Here is a 19,048-nt window from a genome sequence, read left to right on the forward strand (position 1 = left end):
AGTCACTGACCATCAAAGAATTCTTAGAGTTTGGGAGGAATACATAAAAGATCTGTATGACCAGAAGAACCGCCCCAGAGATATTGCGATCGAAGCAGAGGAAGAGGTGGATTATGAAGGGAAAGGACCCAGTATATTGAAAAGTGAAGTAGTACAAGCAATCAAGGACGTGCGAAGAAGGAATGCAACTGGAGATGATGACATACCAGCAGACTTGCTCAAGGGATTAGGAGACAATGCAATGAAAGTATGTACTTCACTTATTAACAAAATCTACCTAAGTGGAGAATGACCAAAGGATTTTCTTGATGTTAGAATGATTGCATTACCCAAGAAAAAGAAAGTAAAGAAGTGCAACGATCATAGAACCAATAGCCTTATTTCACGCACTTTGCAGGTAATTGCGCTCCTACTGAACAGACGCCTGGAAAATAAGATAAACGAGGTGCTGGAGGAAGATCAATTCGGATTCTGGAAAGGTAAAGGCACTACAGATGCAACTGGATTGATGAGAATTATCTCAGAATGAGTTCTGGACGTAAAGGAAGAGTTATGTTTGTGCTTCATAGACTGGCAGAAAGCTTTTGACAAGGTAAATTGGACGAAACTTTTGCAAATACTTAAAGAAATTGGGGTCAACTAGAAAGACCGACGACTCATTCGCAACCTGTAGATAGGACAACGAGTCAAGATGCGCTTGAATAGTGTGGAGATTGGAAGAGGAATCAGACAAGGATGTAGTATGTCGTCCCAATTATCCAACATTTACAGTGAATAGTTAATGAAGGAAGCATTAATGGGAATTGGAAATTTCAAGATTGGAGGGCAGATCATTAACAAGATCAGGTATGCAGACGAAACGGTTATTATAGCTAGAACCGAATAAGGACTACAGGAGACGATTGACAAAATAGTTGACACTGGGAAACTTTATGGAATGGAAATTAACATCGAAAAATCGAAAGTCATGAGAATATCCCGTAGATATGAGCCCTTACGGGTCAGAGTAGAACAAAGAGTATTTGAAGAGGTCGATCATCTTAAATATCTGGAAAGTATTTTGACGAAAGATGCATACTGTACCAGAGAGATCAGGTCGAGAATTGGCATAGCCAAAGAGGCATTCAACAAGAAAAGATCACTCTTAACTAGCAGCCTTAATATTGGACTAAGGAAGAAATTATTATATATGGAGCATTGGACTTTAAGATTCAGAGACTTGGACATTACGGAAGATGAAATATTTGGAGAACTTTGAAATGTGGTATTGGAGGAAAACGGAGAAGATAAAATGGACAGAGACAGTAACAAACTAAGATGTTTTAAAACGAATAGGAGAGAAGAGGACTCTTCTAGCCACCATCCTTCGTAGAAAGGTCTATTGGATTGGACACATCTTGCGACGAACTTGTCTTTTTCACACCGCCATAGAAGGAAAGATGGAAGGAAAGCGAGGAATAGGAAGAAGAAGAACACAATTGATCGATCATTTGAGAAATAGAAGAAAATATTGGAAGCTGAAAGAGAAAGCTGAAAATCGAGAAACATGGAAGAAACATTTCCAGGCCCAAACTCAAAATTAAAGAAAGAAAAAAAAAACTCATTAGTCCCAGGACCTACCAAAGGCAGAGTACTTAATAATAATAATGGTAGTATAAAACAATAATTCTCTTCTGGCTCATTCAAATGTCGACATAGGAAGACGTTGGCTGCTCTCGACAATTTAAAGCTTCCATTAATTTTATCAGTTAACTTCAAATTGGAATATTGAATTCACTTCATGCATAAAGACAACGATGAGGATTATATTCGTCAGACGACATAAGAATTTGCGCAATAGCGTGATCATATACTTTGGCACGAAAAATATTGATGAAACAAATATTTGGAATATGAATGTGTCTCAATTATGTTTTGAAATATTTCGTCCTCGAAGTATCTCTGTTCACAGCTCTATACGCAGCTATACAATTTATTAAGTGAAATGTATGCGTAGCAAACTAACTTGAAAACTGTATATAGCAATTATCACGAAGTAATGTTACTTTTAACCCTGATGTCGAAGAAACTAGTGAATATTCCACAAATATTCAATATGGAGATAAGTAAAAACTATAAAATTGATCAAAGAAAGTACAGCTTCCTAACAATTGTCCTTAGTGCTAATTTAAGTGAAAAGAGTTTAGCGCTATAAGATTCCTGATCAGAATATAAAAATTGTATCCTGTTAGACGAATATTTTCCTAACAAATATATTAAGCTCAAGGTATTGCCACCAAAGACAGATTGCTAATCACTTAATGAGTACTTCTTTACGTAATATAAATTGTATATCAAACAAACAGTTAACTTTCTACGACTTCTAATAGGTTAAAAGCACAAATACAGTTAAATAAGTGGCTCGGGCAAACATAGTGGTAAGTGCCACTTCAGGTGAAATTGAGTTATTAGGTGGAACGGGTTGCGATCAAACAGCAGAACAGTATGTAGGTAATTTAATTTGGGAAATGTACCTGCAAATGGTAGGGGAAGCTTGTTTGGTATGTGTCATTGTATTGAACTCCATGGGAATATTGAACATTCTTTCCCAGTTGATCAAGTTAGAAAATGTGACATACCATTATGTTGGCCCAGACATTCATATAGCATCATCTTATCCTTAGTCTGCACCCTATTATCTACAATCTCTTATTCTGAGGTATAGGCTTTATCTCACAATATGTTCGACAACAGGGCAGTTATATATTGACACTATTACATCATCATTTAATGTGTGTGTATTGAAATATTCACACACATATATTGATATTGAATGTTAATGGCTTTTATTTCTCTGTTTACACGTGAGGTCTCTAACAAATCATATTAATATGAAGCACTTACTACTTGCACATTTATGTGCGTTAAATTTGGTAATATCGTGCATAGGTTTATTACAGCTAACCTAAATTCGTTTCTTGTAATATCATTTGACACACCTCAACAATAACAACAAGGTGTTTTTAGTTAACTTAGTAGTGTTTGTAGCTATTGACTCTACTATATTGGCCATTCGTGCCTCCGGTTTTATTTTGCCGGTAACTTGCTTTAGCTGAACCATGTAACTTAAATTACCTGCTAGATCTCGTCCATGGCTGTCCCTATATGTAATTACTTGCTTATAACTTTTTTAGCTGTATTCGTTCCATATTGTTTCTACCATTACTAACGATATGTGTTTCTCTATTTCCTGTGGTTGCATTAAAATCATTCCGTTTTCTATTGTTACTATTTCCACTAGTACTTCCACACTCACTGTTACCGTTCGAGTACTTTCTTGCATTACCGTTTTTCCCGTTTTCCATATTTTGAATTTGATCTGCCACTGTCACTTTGTTGCCTATTCTCCTGTGTTTATTATTGACACTACTTTTCTCACTTGCCCTCGTGACCCCAATATTCTGTTATATTTAGTGTTATTTGTATTTCCACTTGCCCATTTGTTTGTTGGTCTACAGTTGCTACTGCCATAGTTTATTCCGCTTGCACTCCTGACATCTATTTTTTTTTTTTTTTTTTTACATCTAGATTCTTTATTCTTTGTACCTTCAGAAGCTTTTAAAAAAATAAAAAGTGAAAGGTAAAGAAAGAAAAACGTCTAACAGGGTAAGCTCCTTTAATTCTGACTAATTAATATTAAATGCTTTTCAACCTGATGCAGAGAAAGAAAAAGTATATATTTAACAGTATTGATTTGTTAGATATTTGTACTACGACCATTTAATATCTTCCTTAAACATACTTGAGTGATTTTTTTTTCTATACTACATTTCGAAATAAACTCTTATAATGAAGTGTTGTCATCCAATTCATACTTAGTTTTTAAAAAGTATTATGATTTATCATATTACCTTTGCATGCCTTTTTACTAGGAGCAAGTTCGTGACCTGGTGGGCACTCACAACGAAAACTTCCAGGTGTGTTTATACAGATTCCACCTCTACATAATCCAGGTATCCGACTACACTCGTCAATATCTAATGAATGAGAAAGAACAATATATGTAATTAGCCCATCGAAATTGTTTCAAACAGTATACAGTAGGTTTCGCTTAATGGGACCACTAGTTAGTAGAACCAATCGAATGATAGAGCCAAACGTAGTAAAATCTTGTGACAATTGCTCGCCACGCAATTTCGAATATTTTTCTGACTTAGTTGTAACAGATAAACTAATCATTTGGAAACAGTGATGCATCTTAAATCATTTAATAACTGATTCTATTTTAATATAGTAAGTTGACTTAGTGTTAACGTTATTATATATGATTATATTATTATGTACTTATTTTTATCATTAATATTATTATTGCTTATTATCATTAATATTTCAATTATACTAGTAACTTGGAGTAAGTTTTAATCATGTAGTGTGCTTGTATAAACACTTCGTTGGTAAAACTCACCAAGTGTTGAGAAAACCTAGATTGAAAGAAGAGACAATCGTTACGGAAACATCACTGTTCATAAACAACATGGCAGAACTGTAACATAATGTAGTCAGTTTTATAACAGCAAATCTCCCGCCCGAAGCCATGCAATTTCTTGAGTAAACGCAAAATTTTCCGCCAAATAAAATAGATATTTATTGTGACCACTGGAATACAGCAGCGACACCTGTGCGACTGTCAAAACACAAAAATATTAAGGGCACCGTTTCGTATCAGGTTGTCTCAGCGCAACGCAAAATTTACATTTCTAACAGAAAACTAAACATATGCTAAAGAAACAAACTGCGTTTACATATCGCTAGAGTTACATTTCAATTAATGTGATGTCATACAAAATTAATGTATCATTCTCAAAGCAACATACCTTAATTGTCTCTTTAGAAACAGGAAAGAACATAACATAATATAATATAATATAACAAAATTCAATAACTTTCAATAACAAAAGAAAGCTTAGTTCCCTAACCATGAGGGAAAGAAGTTTTAAAATTCAATGACATAAACCGTTTATTTCTTTATTTTTGTTTAAGAAATAGATATTTATTTGCTTAACAAAATAGATATTTATTCTAACCACTGGAACACAGCAGCGACACCTATGCGACTGTCAAAACACAAAAATATTAAGGGCACCGTTTCGTATCGGGTTGTCTCAGCGAAACGCAAAATTTATATTTCTAACAGAAAACTAAACATATGCTAAAGAAACAAACTACGTTTACATATCGCTAGAATTACATTTCAATTAATGTGATGCCATACAAAATTTATGTATAATTCTCAAAGAAACATACCTTAATTGTCTCTTTAAAGACAGGAAAGAACATAATATAACAATAATATAATATAAACAAAATTCAATAACTTTCAAGAACAAAAGAAAGCTTAGTTCCCTAACCATGAGGGAAAGAAGTTTTAAAATTCAATGACATAAACCGTTTATTCCTTCATTTTTGTTTAACATGATTTTACTATTAGTTTTCTTATTGTTGTGAATAGTATGAATTAGTCTGAGGACAACGTGATACGGAGGCGACTCGAAGTTCGGAATAAGGATACAGCATAAGTGCAACAAAATGTTAAGACTAGCAGCCGATTAACGTATGCGAATTTACGAGCAACATGGCATAGAAGGCTAGCTGCTCTTCATATCTGATAATAAAATCAGTCAGTTACTAGGACTAAAATTCCTGGTCCGGACATGGTCCTATACAGCGGAACGTACTGTATTAGAATAAAGTACTCCATGCATACGCAAATAATAATGTACTTCACAATAATGTTGACATTTATTACTAATATATAAAAGTGTATTTGAATTTTAGCTTTTATACGCATAGATTTTCACAAATAAATGTTTCCTATGTCGGTAATCGACAACATACATATCCATAGCTATAAAAATAAAAAGATACTGAAGGACAAAGAATATTTTAGACGATCTAGGCGGCTGCTGACTTGGTTCGATGTGGTAAGTCTATGTGGCTAACAATATATGTTCTCCCTTTCCTGACAACACTATTCAAAGTATTTTTGAAATATTTGCAATTCCATACTATTTCTTTATTTTATAGAATATTATCTAAAAATAATAAGAAAAATTGAAATCACTGGATATTGATTAATAACAATTAAAGTTGAAATTATTGGATAATAGTTAAGTAACAAATAATATAGTTTTCTGTAAAGAAAGAAAAACAGAAAACACTTACATACTACTTTACTGAATAACGCCAATTTTACTAATTTTAATTAAAATAGGAACATGGTTGAGAAATAGGCATCAATAACTGACATATTTTCAGATATATTGTATTTAAAAAAGCTAGTGAACCAGAAGAAAGGCATGTGAATATGCAACTATGACTACAAATAATTTATAAAAGCTTATCCAAACCGTATGAAGAAAATATAAAGTATTTAAAGAAAAATTGGACCATCGTTATTCTTGTGAAGTGATCCATAGTTATGTGTACTTCTATTACAAATTGTTAAATTCAATAATAATCACTTAATCAGTTTATTTTCATTCTACAAATAAATTTCTACGGCACATTCTTCAGTTCTCAGTACTGTATGATTATATATAATCTCTATATTAAAATGAAATGAAATGAAATCTTTGTTTTATGTCCCACGGTTATGCCGGTTAGGCTAAAGGAGACGGTGATGATGAGAGATGAGTGAAATGGTGGAATGAAGAAAATGGGAGGAAATGGGAGAACCCCAAGAAAACCCACGAGCACGGTGTTTGTCCACCACAAAATCCACATAACGCGAGCTGGGATCGAACCAGGGACCCCAAGCACTGGAGGTGAACGCTCTACCACGAAGCCACCGCGCCCCAATCTCTATATTAAAATGCTAGGTTTATATATTTATGGTCAAGAAAAGTTTATACGTTTGTGGACGTTTATATGTTTGTGACCAATTTTTTGACAATGATATCTCGGAAACCACAAGCTCTAGAAAGATGCCACTTTCACTGATCGATCGCAAATTTTGTGTAGATTGTTCAGTTTTAGTTGAATATTTAAAAAAATAGCTGTTATTTCTTTATTACATTTTTAGGGGTACACTGGAAGTATTGAAATTTGAAAAAGTAAAATATCATATCCTACGTGTTAAACATCCCAACACCACACATTTGTATTTTTTCCGATCAACACCACATATCACTCACATTATAATTAATTGTGTGTGTAATGTATTTGCTTATTATATACTGCATGCAAGAAGAAAGAAAACATTGATCATACATGAATTAGGAACTCCAACTAGAAGTAGGCTCAAATCTTGGAAACGGTGCGAGAAATTGAAAAATATAATCAAAAAATCCCTTTTTATGATACCCTTTGTCGATTTTTATCAAAGGCACACATACAGATGTTGTGAGGAGTGACAAGGAGATTCATGGTCATATGTGAATGATATGACGTATAGGGAGCGCAAGTTCAGCTAGTATATGATAATATTATATGATTAAAAAAAAAGAGATCTGAAACATCATTAGAAAACATTGAGAAAAGTTGTAATTCATAACAGAAAATAAAACTATGCTTAAGTGGTTTCAATCCTCAAACAGATGTATTTTTATATTACTTATATTTGACGTCTTACCTAAGTAAGAATTTTCTAACATTCTCAGTTTGTTGGTGACATTTTATAGATTTGTACCAAAGTATTTAATATATTTTTTTTTTAAATTCACATTATGGTATTCCTGACTATAAAATTATACATGTTCATCTTTTATATATACAACTTTCAACGTTTTGTTAAGCTGAATAATTTTTCCCCCTAATTTTATTCCCTATACCACGGCTCCACACATACTTATTGCTTACCCATGCACACCTGCATCATCATAGTACTCTCGAACCCTTCATTGCAGTCACATGTAAAAGTGCCAGCTGTATTTCGACATGTTCCATCACCACACACACCGTGCATTATATTGCATTCGTCGATATCTGTAAAAATTAAAAAGAAAGACAAAAGTACGACATAATGTATATGAATTGTGTCAGAGTTACATAACACATATTATTTTTAAGTTCAGTAAGAGTTGAACCTTTTAAAAAAATAGGCGAGTAAGTTGTAAGAATTTTACAGCAAAATCTCATACAGAAATATTAGGTATGAACTATCATCATCATCAAAGAATTTTTTAAAATTTAGATTCATTAGTACAAAATGTTTCAAATGATGATATATACATTATTAGAAAAATACATATAAATACATTATACACGGTACGGTGAGTTAGTAGTAGAGTACTCATTTCTGATGGAGAGGTACTAGTGATGTGAGGTGGATAATTTTTCGCGGAAAATTTTCCGTTCTAAAAAAAGTATCAGTAATCAAGTAACAATTCCTCAGCAATCATAAAATTGGTTGAATTCATGAATAGAAATGTTAAAAATTGAAAGATCGTTTAAAGAATCTGAAAATTTTCATGGCTCAGACAATTTTCAGCACTATGTAGGAACAAGTGAAACAATTTTTCATGAATCGAAAAATTTTTGTCTTATATGGAAAAATTGAAGAACTTTTTACGATTCGGAAAATTTTCATCATTTTGAAGCAAAAAGTAAAACAACTTTCTGTGAATCGGAAAGTTTTATTGCTCTGTAGAAACAAGTGAAAGGAATTTTTATAGATCGGAAAATTTTCATCACGATGTAGAAACAAGTGGAAAAAACTTTACGTAAGCCGGACAATTTTGGATATTGGTGATGTTAGGTGGAAAATTTTCTATTATGTTGAACTGCACATCAGTGATGAAAATTTTCCGATTCATAAAAACATACTCCACTTATTCCTACATCGTTCTTTAGCCGTGATGTAAGGTGGAAAATTTTCTTCTATATTTTTCCGGAAAATTTTCCGTTCTTAACAAATATCAGTGATCAAGTAACAGTTCCTCAGTATTCAAAAAATTGATTGAAATCATGTATAGAAATGTTAAAAAGTGAAAGAATCTGAAAATTTTCATGGCTCAGACAATCTTCAGTACTTTGTAGGAACAAGTGAAACAATTTTTCATGAATCGAAAAATTCACTGTCCTGTACAGTGATGAAAATTTTCCGGAAAATTTTGAAACGGAAACTTTTCCGATTCATAAAAACATACTCCACTTATTCCTACATCGTTGTTTAGCCGTAAAATTTATTGGTAATAAATATTGTCTTAAAAAAATTCATGATGTGAAAATCTAACTATTCTTCATTTCAAGAATGTTTCAAAAACTTCAATGCGTTCCTCCCTCAGAATCTACCTTTGATCTTGCAATATTAGATTTCGCCAGTTTAATACGCATAACACGGTTTTCTCATAGCTTTACTACTTTTATAGATTTACGTACTGCAACATTTATAAATACGTAGATATAATATAAAGTACCTACCCATATAGTGATATAATATAATATAAAGTCATATAATATAAGGTAAATTTTTGACTACCCAAAATTCGAGTTTAAGCAACTCACGAAAGCAAATACTGACCATTTTCTGGAAATAAAAATTTATTTATTCAGAAGAGAAAGTGAAACATAAATAATAAGGAAGCTGATTTGTGTAGTTGTTCTTCCAATAAAAAAATAAAAGAAACATAAAAAGCAGCACTATTAGCGCTGCGTTCTGAAAGCAACAAGTAACTTCACTTTAATTTACAAAATAAAAAAACATATTTCTTATATATATATATATATATATATATATATATGTGTGTGTGTATGTGTGTGTGTGTGTACTTGTTCTATGGAATCGTCATTATTTTTAATATATTTTTATACACAATAATGATAGTTTTACAATACAAATATCTAAGATGTTGATTATACAAAATTCCAATTTATTGATTATACAAAATTATGATTTACGAGTGTTAAACACAATAAAATCATTTTTTCTTATTTTCTGTTACAAAAATAATTTTCGTAAGGAACTTTTATGTAGTTATTTCATTACATAGGCAATCCTACATGTGAAGAAATAGTGGAATTTTCTTTTCTGAAATTGATAAATTCACAAAGGTTTCTTTTCAATTTCTTGGATTGAAATATTTGTTCTCTGCGAACTCGATGTATGTTCCCTGCACTTTACACACACACACACAGAGAGAGAGAGAGAGAGAGAGAGAGAGAGAGAGAGAGAGAAAGAAAGAAAGAGAGAAACACTGTATATTTTTACTTCCCAACTTGAAATATTACAAAATTTTCTGGTTTCCGAAAGCTAATTGGAAAAATGATAATTTGTTGCTATCTATCTTCCCTCTACAGGAATTGAATTTTATAGCTGAATGTGCAGTTAAATATAGTGGAAAATTTTCCACCTAACATCACTATACATAATATCCAAAAATTGTCCGGATTATGCAAAGTTTTTTCACTTGTTTCTACATCGTGATGAAAATTTTCCGATTCATGAAAATTCCTTTCACTTGTTTCTACAGAGCAATAAAACTTTCCGATTCACAAAAAGTTGTTTTACTTTTTGCTTCAAAATGAAAATTTTCCGACTCATAAAAAGTTCTTCAATTTTTCCATATACGACAGAAAATACTTCGATTCATGAAAAATTATTTCACTTGTTCCTATATAGTACTGAAAATTTCTGAGCCATGAAAATTTTCAGATTCTTTAAACGATCTTTCACTTTCTAACATTTCTATACATGAATTAAATCAATTTTATGAATACTGATGGATTGTACTTGATCACTTATATTTGTAAAGAACGGAAAATTTTCCGGAAAAATATAGAAGAAAATTTTCCACCTCACATCACGGCCAAAGAACAATGTAGGAATAAGTAGAGTACTTTTTATGAATTGGAAAATTTTCCGAAAAATTTTCATCACTGAGAGGTACTTGGTTTGACCCTGGCCCATGTTAGCTGTGGTGAACAATATCTTGTCCGTGGGGTTATTCGGAGTTAACTTGGTTAAAACTACATCAATTTTGAAAAATTGGATAAATAAAGACTTGCATTTTCATGCGTATAATACAGTGTATCCCATTCGTTACGAGCTTCAAGCTGTTATTGAGAGGGCCGATAGTGACTGCAACACCCTTTACAAGATGGCTTTCAAATTTACATTTTTGAGTACGTTAGACAATTACCTTACAGAAGTTCATGGCTTTCTTAGATAGCAAACATTATAATATGACGAAAGAAAATAAATGAAGGTTTATTTTTCAAAAAAACAGTTAAAGAAATATCTTGTAAGAAAATGTTATTTGTTATTGACAAATTTTTAAGTGTATAACTAAACGAATAAGTTCAAGACTTCATTATATATATAACTTATTTTTATATATAACTTATTTTTAGATATAATTTATTTTTACATATAACTTATTTTTTATCAGCGATTGTCATTCTTTTTATCAAGATATTGTATTAAGATTCACGGCATTTCTGTTACCAGCGATTGTCATTTTTTTTTCTCAAGACACTTATTAAGATTCATATCTGCGGATATACACTTACTACTGTGCTTATTTCTTTGCGTTTATCTCATGGAAAATATTATTGTTTGTTCTAGTATGTAAACTATCGAAATTTTATTTTTGAGTTGCTATGTGTCTTTCCAATTTAGAAATATTTCCCAGATGCCGGAGAGAACTTGGCTTGCAACGAGTCCTAAATATTTTTACTTTGCATTTAATCCATTGCGTAACTTTTGGTATTGTTTTGGTTATGATTTTTACATCTTTAAAGGGATTAATTTCATATATTTTTCCTCGAGGTTTCATAGACGCATTAACACATCTTGAGACTTATTCTTTTTATGCCTATATAATACTACCACTCTACTATCTTTCCTTTCCGTCTTATCTTCCACTACTTTATTCTTGTTCTTTAATTTTGTTATATAAAAAGTTTTTGGTATCATTAGTTGTTAAATTCATGGAAATCCTGTTAGCACTTTCTTCCCTTGTCTGTAGTCAAATTACTTGTAGTTATTAGTGGATAATCGTGAAAAAAATTAATATAGGTGGAAATATGAAGAAATCCAAGAAAGGAAAGAAGGTACCGGCTGCAGATTAAATATAAGGGAGTCAGTAAAGGATTAGTATGTATGAATGACTGTATGAATGTATGAATCTATTCCCAAAATATTGTGACAAATTTTTAAAACACCCTGTATAATAAAATAAAGAATAAAAGACAAGTGGTAGTCGTGATGTTGTGTTCTATTTAGTGTAGTTTGTGAAGTACGAACTGAACAGTAGGTGGTAAATGTTTTCTATATTAAAAGCAACCGAAGGAAGAAAATGAAATCACATTGTTAGTTTTGATTCGTTTCATTTGCCTGTTGATACGAATGTTTCAGAACAAGAATCTGAGTGAATGTTTTTACATAACCTATTATATAGAATCTGGAATTGTGGTAGTGATTGGCGAATGTAATAAATGTTGTGCCGAGGGAATAAATAACGAGTTGTTTAAATCAGAGATAGTTTACAGTGTCTAATCATTTAACGAACTTCGTGTCATAGATCGATAGTTGTATGCCTAATAAGTGAAGTTCATTTCGATATTATAGTATTGATTTTTTTCACATTGTATTCACAAGCGTTTCAACCTACTCTACTATCTTTCTTTTAATTTTGTTACATTGATATAAAAATTACTTACCAATACACTTAATGCCATCTTCATCCAAGGCATAGCCCTGATTACAGCGACAACTATAGCTACCAATAGCATTTCTGCATCTTCCGTGTTCACACATTCCAGGGAACATAGTGCATTCATTAATATCTGTTCTCCCAACAAATCCTGTTCCTCGAGGACACAGTTCATTATATGCATCCGTACCTTGTCTAGGACACAACTCACAACCAAATCCCCAAGCTTTCCCTACAGTGCAGCAACAAGTGCTTTTATGGAAAAGTCCGTCAAGTTCTTTGTTGCAAGTTCCATGGCGATATTCTAAGTAGCAAGTCTCTTCTCGAAGATCGATACAGCGACTTTTCGTCGAATCTAATGTTAGTCCTGGAGGGCAGTTACAAGTATAAGAACCATCTGTATTCACACAAACGCCACCACCTTGGCAAATTCCCACATTTAGATCACATTCATTCACATCCGTACAAGTCTTCCCATCTAACTGCAAAATAAGGTTTGTACTTTCTTAATGGTAACATACTTCACAGTGCCATTACATATTTTTCAGACTAAGGTTGAAAGAATAATAAATGACATACATTAGAATTAAATGAGGTAGAAATATTTCATGTGATCATAAATTATATGAAGATAAACAGAGTTAAAACATTAAATGAAAAGAAAAATATTTTCTTTGAAATAACATTGAAAATAATATTTCTTAATGTACTCAACTTGTTTTATAAGAATGCTAATACAGCTATCTTTAGGAAAAACTGAATTTCTTTTAATAATCGTCACATAGACCCTAACTGATGCAAAACGAAAATATATATATATATATGGATAGATGTCCAAAGTTATTGTATTGTTTCAACTGATTTCATCCTTTTAAGTAAACCAGGGAAAAAGAATAATGTGATACATAAATATTATTTAAATTATTAAACAATATTTATATTCTTTTAAAATGTGTGAGAGTGTTATTTTTACTGTTTCAAGCTGTTACGTAATAAAAAATATTAATATAAAATTAAAAATGGTGCATGATGATTTATCTTCAGTTATGAATATATTATTACCTTCCCAAATATTTATAACTTTTTCGTTTATACATCTCACATTACTTTCAATACATGGAAGCATTTTGTACACTATATGATAAATTTATATTTTCTTTGTACAGCATCCTCAGATACAAGACTGAAATGACATTAAGCCTCCTTCTCCGTGAAGAATTTAGAGAAACTACAAACTAATCATATAAGTTTTTACACTGATATTTATTCCTTATCAGAAACAATTTGTGAATGTAAAATGTCTTATATTGAAACCTGACTGAACTGACACATTAAGGACGTAAAAAAAGACAGATGAGAATATATAAGGCCTTTTTTTTTAAACAATTGAGGAAAGAAAACCATTACTTACCATAGTATAGAATTCCATTGTTCACAAAAATAACAAGAAACGGAAATTTTCAAATCAATTTTCATTCGAGCAAAAAATTCACAATTAAACTCCGACTAAGGGGATTTTGAATAAAATATAAATACACTTATTGGATAAATTACACTATACATAATAAAATAAGAATATCAATTCACAACACTGGATACCTGGTCACGTTCAACCAATATCATTCATTTAGACTTAATTTTTTATCACTTATCTTCCCTCCCAAACACACATAAAAATAAAAAGAAAGAAGCAAAAATTTATCTATGTGATCAAAGCTAACGATTTTCAGCCAAAACATTACATCTGAAGACATCACATCTACATACAATGAATAAGGTGATATAAGACTGTTTCACTATTTTGTATCCTCAGCGCTTATAACGAAGGGAGTTCTTTTGCTAGTACTAACTATAAACGTACAAGATGAAACAACTAATTATTTTTTTAGGAGGTGGAGGACAGATCAAGATGTGTTTTAGATATTCAGTGTTCACAAGCACTGCACTTAATTTTATTGATTAAATTATAGTTCTCCAATAAAGGTATTTTCAACGAAAATAATCAAAATATTTTTTTAGAATTCTATACTGAAAGTGCAAAAAATAACTGTAATGTCCTAAAGACTATTAAAAATATTCAGATTGCATAAGATGTTCAGTTTCAATGGCATCAAAAGATCCAGGCGATAACGGAGATATTGGACGGCCTTGCGTTCATTATCCTTTGCCAGCTAACTCGACTTAAATTCCTGCTTCATTCCATTCAGACTGCCAAATACCAATATGGTGTATTACCCGAAGTTCATTCTGTCATATATATGAAATAAATAATTTAACGAATTATGGACATAATCCAACATTGCCTCACAGCGACTTCTGTACTCACATTTTATATATTTAATATGGTATTAAATATTTTAATTATGATAAGTTGTTTTAAGGCAACGTTGAATTATCTTCATAACTTCTTTGATGCTTCACTTTGTATAAAGGAGAATGAATATGCTTTGGGTAAGGCATCTTGCTTTATTCAATCCCAGCTCGCACCGTGTGGACTTTGTGGTGGACAAACACCGTGCTCGTGGGTTTACTCTGGGTTCTCCCGTTCCCTCCCACTTTCTTCATTCCATCATTTCACTAATCTCTCATCATCACCGTCTCCTTTAGCCTAACCGGCATAAGCGTGGGACGTAAACCTTAAAGATTTCATTTCATTTCATTTGCTTTATTCAACAGGTCTGAACGAGGCAAACTATAGAAATCTGAATCCAATGACTGGCATGAGGAATTGAAATCAGAGCGTTCCGATAAATCTAGCAAGAAGTAAGATGCTTTTACTACTTATTTGAATAACTGAAAATCTTACTTAAGTAGAAATTTAAAATGATTTTCGAGGTATGGACGCTAATTTCTGCATTTTTAATTTCTGATAATAGTTCTGTTTATTGTTATGATTCTGTTAAATATTACAGGTTATTATTATTTAAGGAAACCCATTAACAAGCACTCACTTTCCAATGTTTTAGAAAGACATTACACACGATAATGTCAATATTTTATACAATAAAACACTAACCTTCGCGTAACCTCTCTGGCATTCACAATCTTGTGGGTTACAAATTTCACATGGACTTCCCCATGCAACGCCAAGAGAGCAACAGCACTCGGATTTCAAAATTAAACGAGGAAGGTTGTTTTCACATCGGTTATCCAATAATTTTGTCCAACAAGAACCTCGTCTATTATCTGAAATGAAAATCATAAGTAAATTTCCTCTACAAATAACTTGAAAATCCTTAAATTGTATTTATGTGTCACATGAAATGAACAAAGGAATAGAGATATGAAAAAAAAAGAGTTAGATTAAATCATTATCAAATTATTATTATTTATTTGTTGTGATTTTATATGGTCTAAGGATGATCTACTGACTTATTTCATTGGAACTCTATTGTTGATTGTCATTAACTTTTCTGTGTTTGTACATGTATTACCCTATATTTAGTACTATATTAGTTAAGTTTTACAATATATATATATATATATATATATATATATATATGTATATAGGGCACAGACAAAAATAAATCGAACATTTATAACGTTTATACAAGAAACGCGAACAGAGGCCGCGATGGGCTCAGTGGTAGAGCGTTCACCTCTGGTGCTTGGGGTCCCGGGTTCGATCCCAGCCCCCGCCAAGTGAACTTTGTGGTGGACAAACACCGTGAACTCCTCCCACTTTCTTCATTCCACCATTTCATTCATTACTCATCATCACCATCTCCTTTAGCCTAACCGGCATAATCGTGGGACGTAAAACTCAAAAATTTCATTTAATTTCATTTCAAGAAACGCGAACTTTTACGAAAAAAGTAAAAGTTAAGCATGTTATAAAGCAACACCACACTTCGGTCAAGTCTTCTACCATATATCAAAACAGTCCTACAGTTCTTGCCTACTACACTATTTAATAAGTATTTATCATTCTTCAAAAATAAATAATAAATCAGATTATAGCATGTGTTTTTTCTTTCTTTAAATATGTGATTGAGACCATATAACATACGTTTGCTGTTTTGACCGATATTCTGCCTCATTTCCTCTTCATTTGACCCAGAAGCAAGGATAGATTCTATATGACTTTTACCGCAATTAAATTGTTTTGACTAAGTCTCATTTTCCATTTCATACTGCAGAAAAACAATTTTTAACGAAAGAAAATGTCAAGTGAAGAAACAGGTAACTAAGACATCTGGATATTTTCTCCTAGCTTCTGGCACAAAAAAATAAATTAAAAGAAAAAAAACTCCAGTCAGCATTATTATAACGGAAGCAATAAGTGAAATGAAGATGTAAAAAAAAAAAAAAACTGACTTCAAGACAATCTTCCTTGCTGGGTTATTTTTAGGGCAATTAGTTCTTAGGAATTCCTAGAATTGAATGTTTGTATGTGAATATGTGAATGCGCTTTATTCTGTCAATATAATAATAATAATAATAATAATAATAATAATAATAATAATAATAATAATAATAATAATAATAATAATAATAATAATAATAATAATAATAACTTAAAATCAAAAACAGCATGGTGGCAATCTTGAAGTATCACGAAGATTTTATCGGATGCACAATGACTAGATGAAAATATATCGTACTTCTTTCGCAAAACCGACAGAGACACTAACGCCATGTTCAGAATATACTATATATATATATATATATATACATCAGCGAGGAAAAGTATCTAACATAAACTAGAACATGTACTACAAATACTTGAAATGGTATTTTTTGAAAATGACTTGAAATTGTATTTTGTCCAGTGTAAACTCGTAAATTTTGGAAGTTCAACTCCACATTCCGTCTCAACTTGTTATTATGACATTCCCAGAAATGAAGTTCACAACCATTCGCTCCATTACCTCAGATAATTAACATTTTTTGGCTACTGTCCGAATGGAAACCCATACAGTGAAGTAACGCGATCGTTTCAAACCATGTAAAATACATTTTTATTCAGCGAAAATCTGTGGTCACCGGTTGAGTGAAGGAGTGGTTGGTACAAACGAGCATAGCTCTTACGGAAATACAATTATTTTCTCGTATAAGTCGATAGATTAGTGAGTGAGATTAGTCTGATTAAAACAGTAGTCGTCCTATATATAGTGGTCAGACAAATGGGTTGCTTATATATACTATTTCAAGTTCCGGATTTCGCAGGAGGAGAAATAAGGTTTATTCAAAATACTTGAAAGTGAAGGAAATGAGTGAAATAAATTATAGATAAAGTACAGGCCAGCTAACATACATGGGAAGAATAAATTTAGTTTCAAAATAAAGAAATGAGTGAAATAAATAATGAAGAGCAACACCTTCGGCGTTGCCCCTGTCAGTTCCCGGGCTAGTTGATGTGCCTCTTTTTGCCTAAACTTGGGTTTAATTGTAAATAACCCTTATGATATGGTGGGTTGCATAATTTACACTTGCTAGCCACCAATGAAATGCCATGTTGAAAACCAATATAATCCCAGAACAAAAATTGGACTCATAAGTAGTAAATGTAAATTAAATTGCTTTTTTAATTGTAAAATCCACTACTGAATAACTAAGGTAATACTTAAATAAGAAAATCATAAAAATAAAAAAATAAAAAATAGCCAAAATTAAATTCCGTTCCCTCCCAAAAAACTTTTTTTTTTATTTTTTGCATCGCATCTCTTGTACCAACACGTTGTACCAGAAATTTCTCGTGACTGAATAATCAGAGCTTTCACCAGTGGTGTATGTATGTGTGAGAGAGAGTGTTCAATTTCTGAGGTGAGTTTAGGCTGATTTAAGTTTCATACAGCATTGGCATTGAAGAGGAGCTTAAGTTCCAAACAAATTTCAAACATAAGATCCCACATAGCTCACGACGTCCCTAGGACGTCCCATTTTGATCCTAATTATCCCATATAGCTTCCGGTATTATCGGGACAATGAGTAGACATCCCATCGACGTCCTGCATGGGACGTGCTAAAGAATTTCTATGTAGAATGTCAATGGGACGTCCCAAATGAGACAGGAGATCCAAGGGAAATACCACGCCGAACATACCTAGGATCACTTTATCCCACGATTTACCAGTGGACATCCCTTTGAGGTTCCGTTAAATATCCCATTTTCCGGGATATTAGCGGACATCTGCATATCCCGCGGAGGTCCTATGGATTTTTATTTTATTAACCTTATTCCAGTTTTAATGTTTACGTTACTTTTTAACAGTTAACAGGAATCAGGATTAGGGGCATCGATTGTCTCTTGAATGCCATATTTTTTTATGACAGAATTTCTTGTAAAAGGGTGTATCCTTCCTTCAAACAACTGCAGAAGTAGTTCATACAAGAAATATGTTTAAAATGGGACTTTGTGATCATTCTATGTATCTACGAGCCAGAAACTGGAACATTATTATTTTAAAAGGGTC

The 19,048-nt window shown here is 32.1% G+C and overlaps 1 protein-coding gene across 1 annotated transcript in view; it reads right to left on the reverse strand.

Annotated features, from left to right (window-relative positions):
• Nucleotides 1–15,818, reverse strand: part of LOC145677684 (uncharacterized) — a gene marked incomplete at both ends in the record, with an annotated part of 42,188 nt that extends 26,370 nt beyond the window's left edge. The window contains 4 exons of the mRNA XM_081748103.1: nucleotides 3,891–4,016; nucleotides 7,837–7,962; nucleotides 12,640–13,114; nucleotides 15,649–15,818. Coding sequence (XP_081604229.1) covers nucleotides 3,891–4,016; nucleotides 7,837–7,962; nucleotides 12,640–13,114; nucleotides 15,649–15,818 — 897 coding nt within the window. The remainder of the gene's footprint in view (nucleotides 1–3,890; nucleotides 4,017–7,836; nucleotides 7,963–12,639; nucleotides 13,115–15,648) is intronic.
• Between the last annotated feature and the right edge of the window lie 3,230 nt (nucleotides 15,819–19,048).

The sequence above is a fragment of the Thermobia domestica genome, unplaced genomic scaffold (assembly GCF_964235325.1).
Source record: "Thermobia domestica unplaced genomic scaffold, izTheDome1.hap1.1 HAP1_SCAFFOLD_1220, whole genome shotgun sequence".
NCBI lineage: Eukaryota > Metazoa > Arthropoda > Insecta > Zygentoma > Lepismatidae > Thermobia > Thermobia domestica.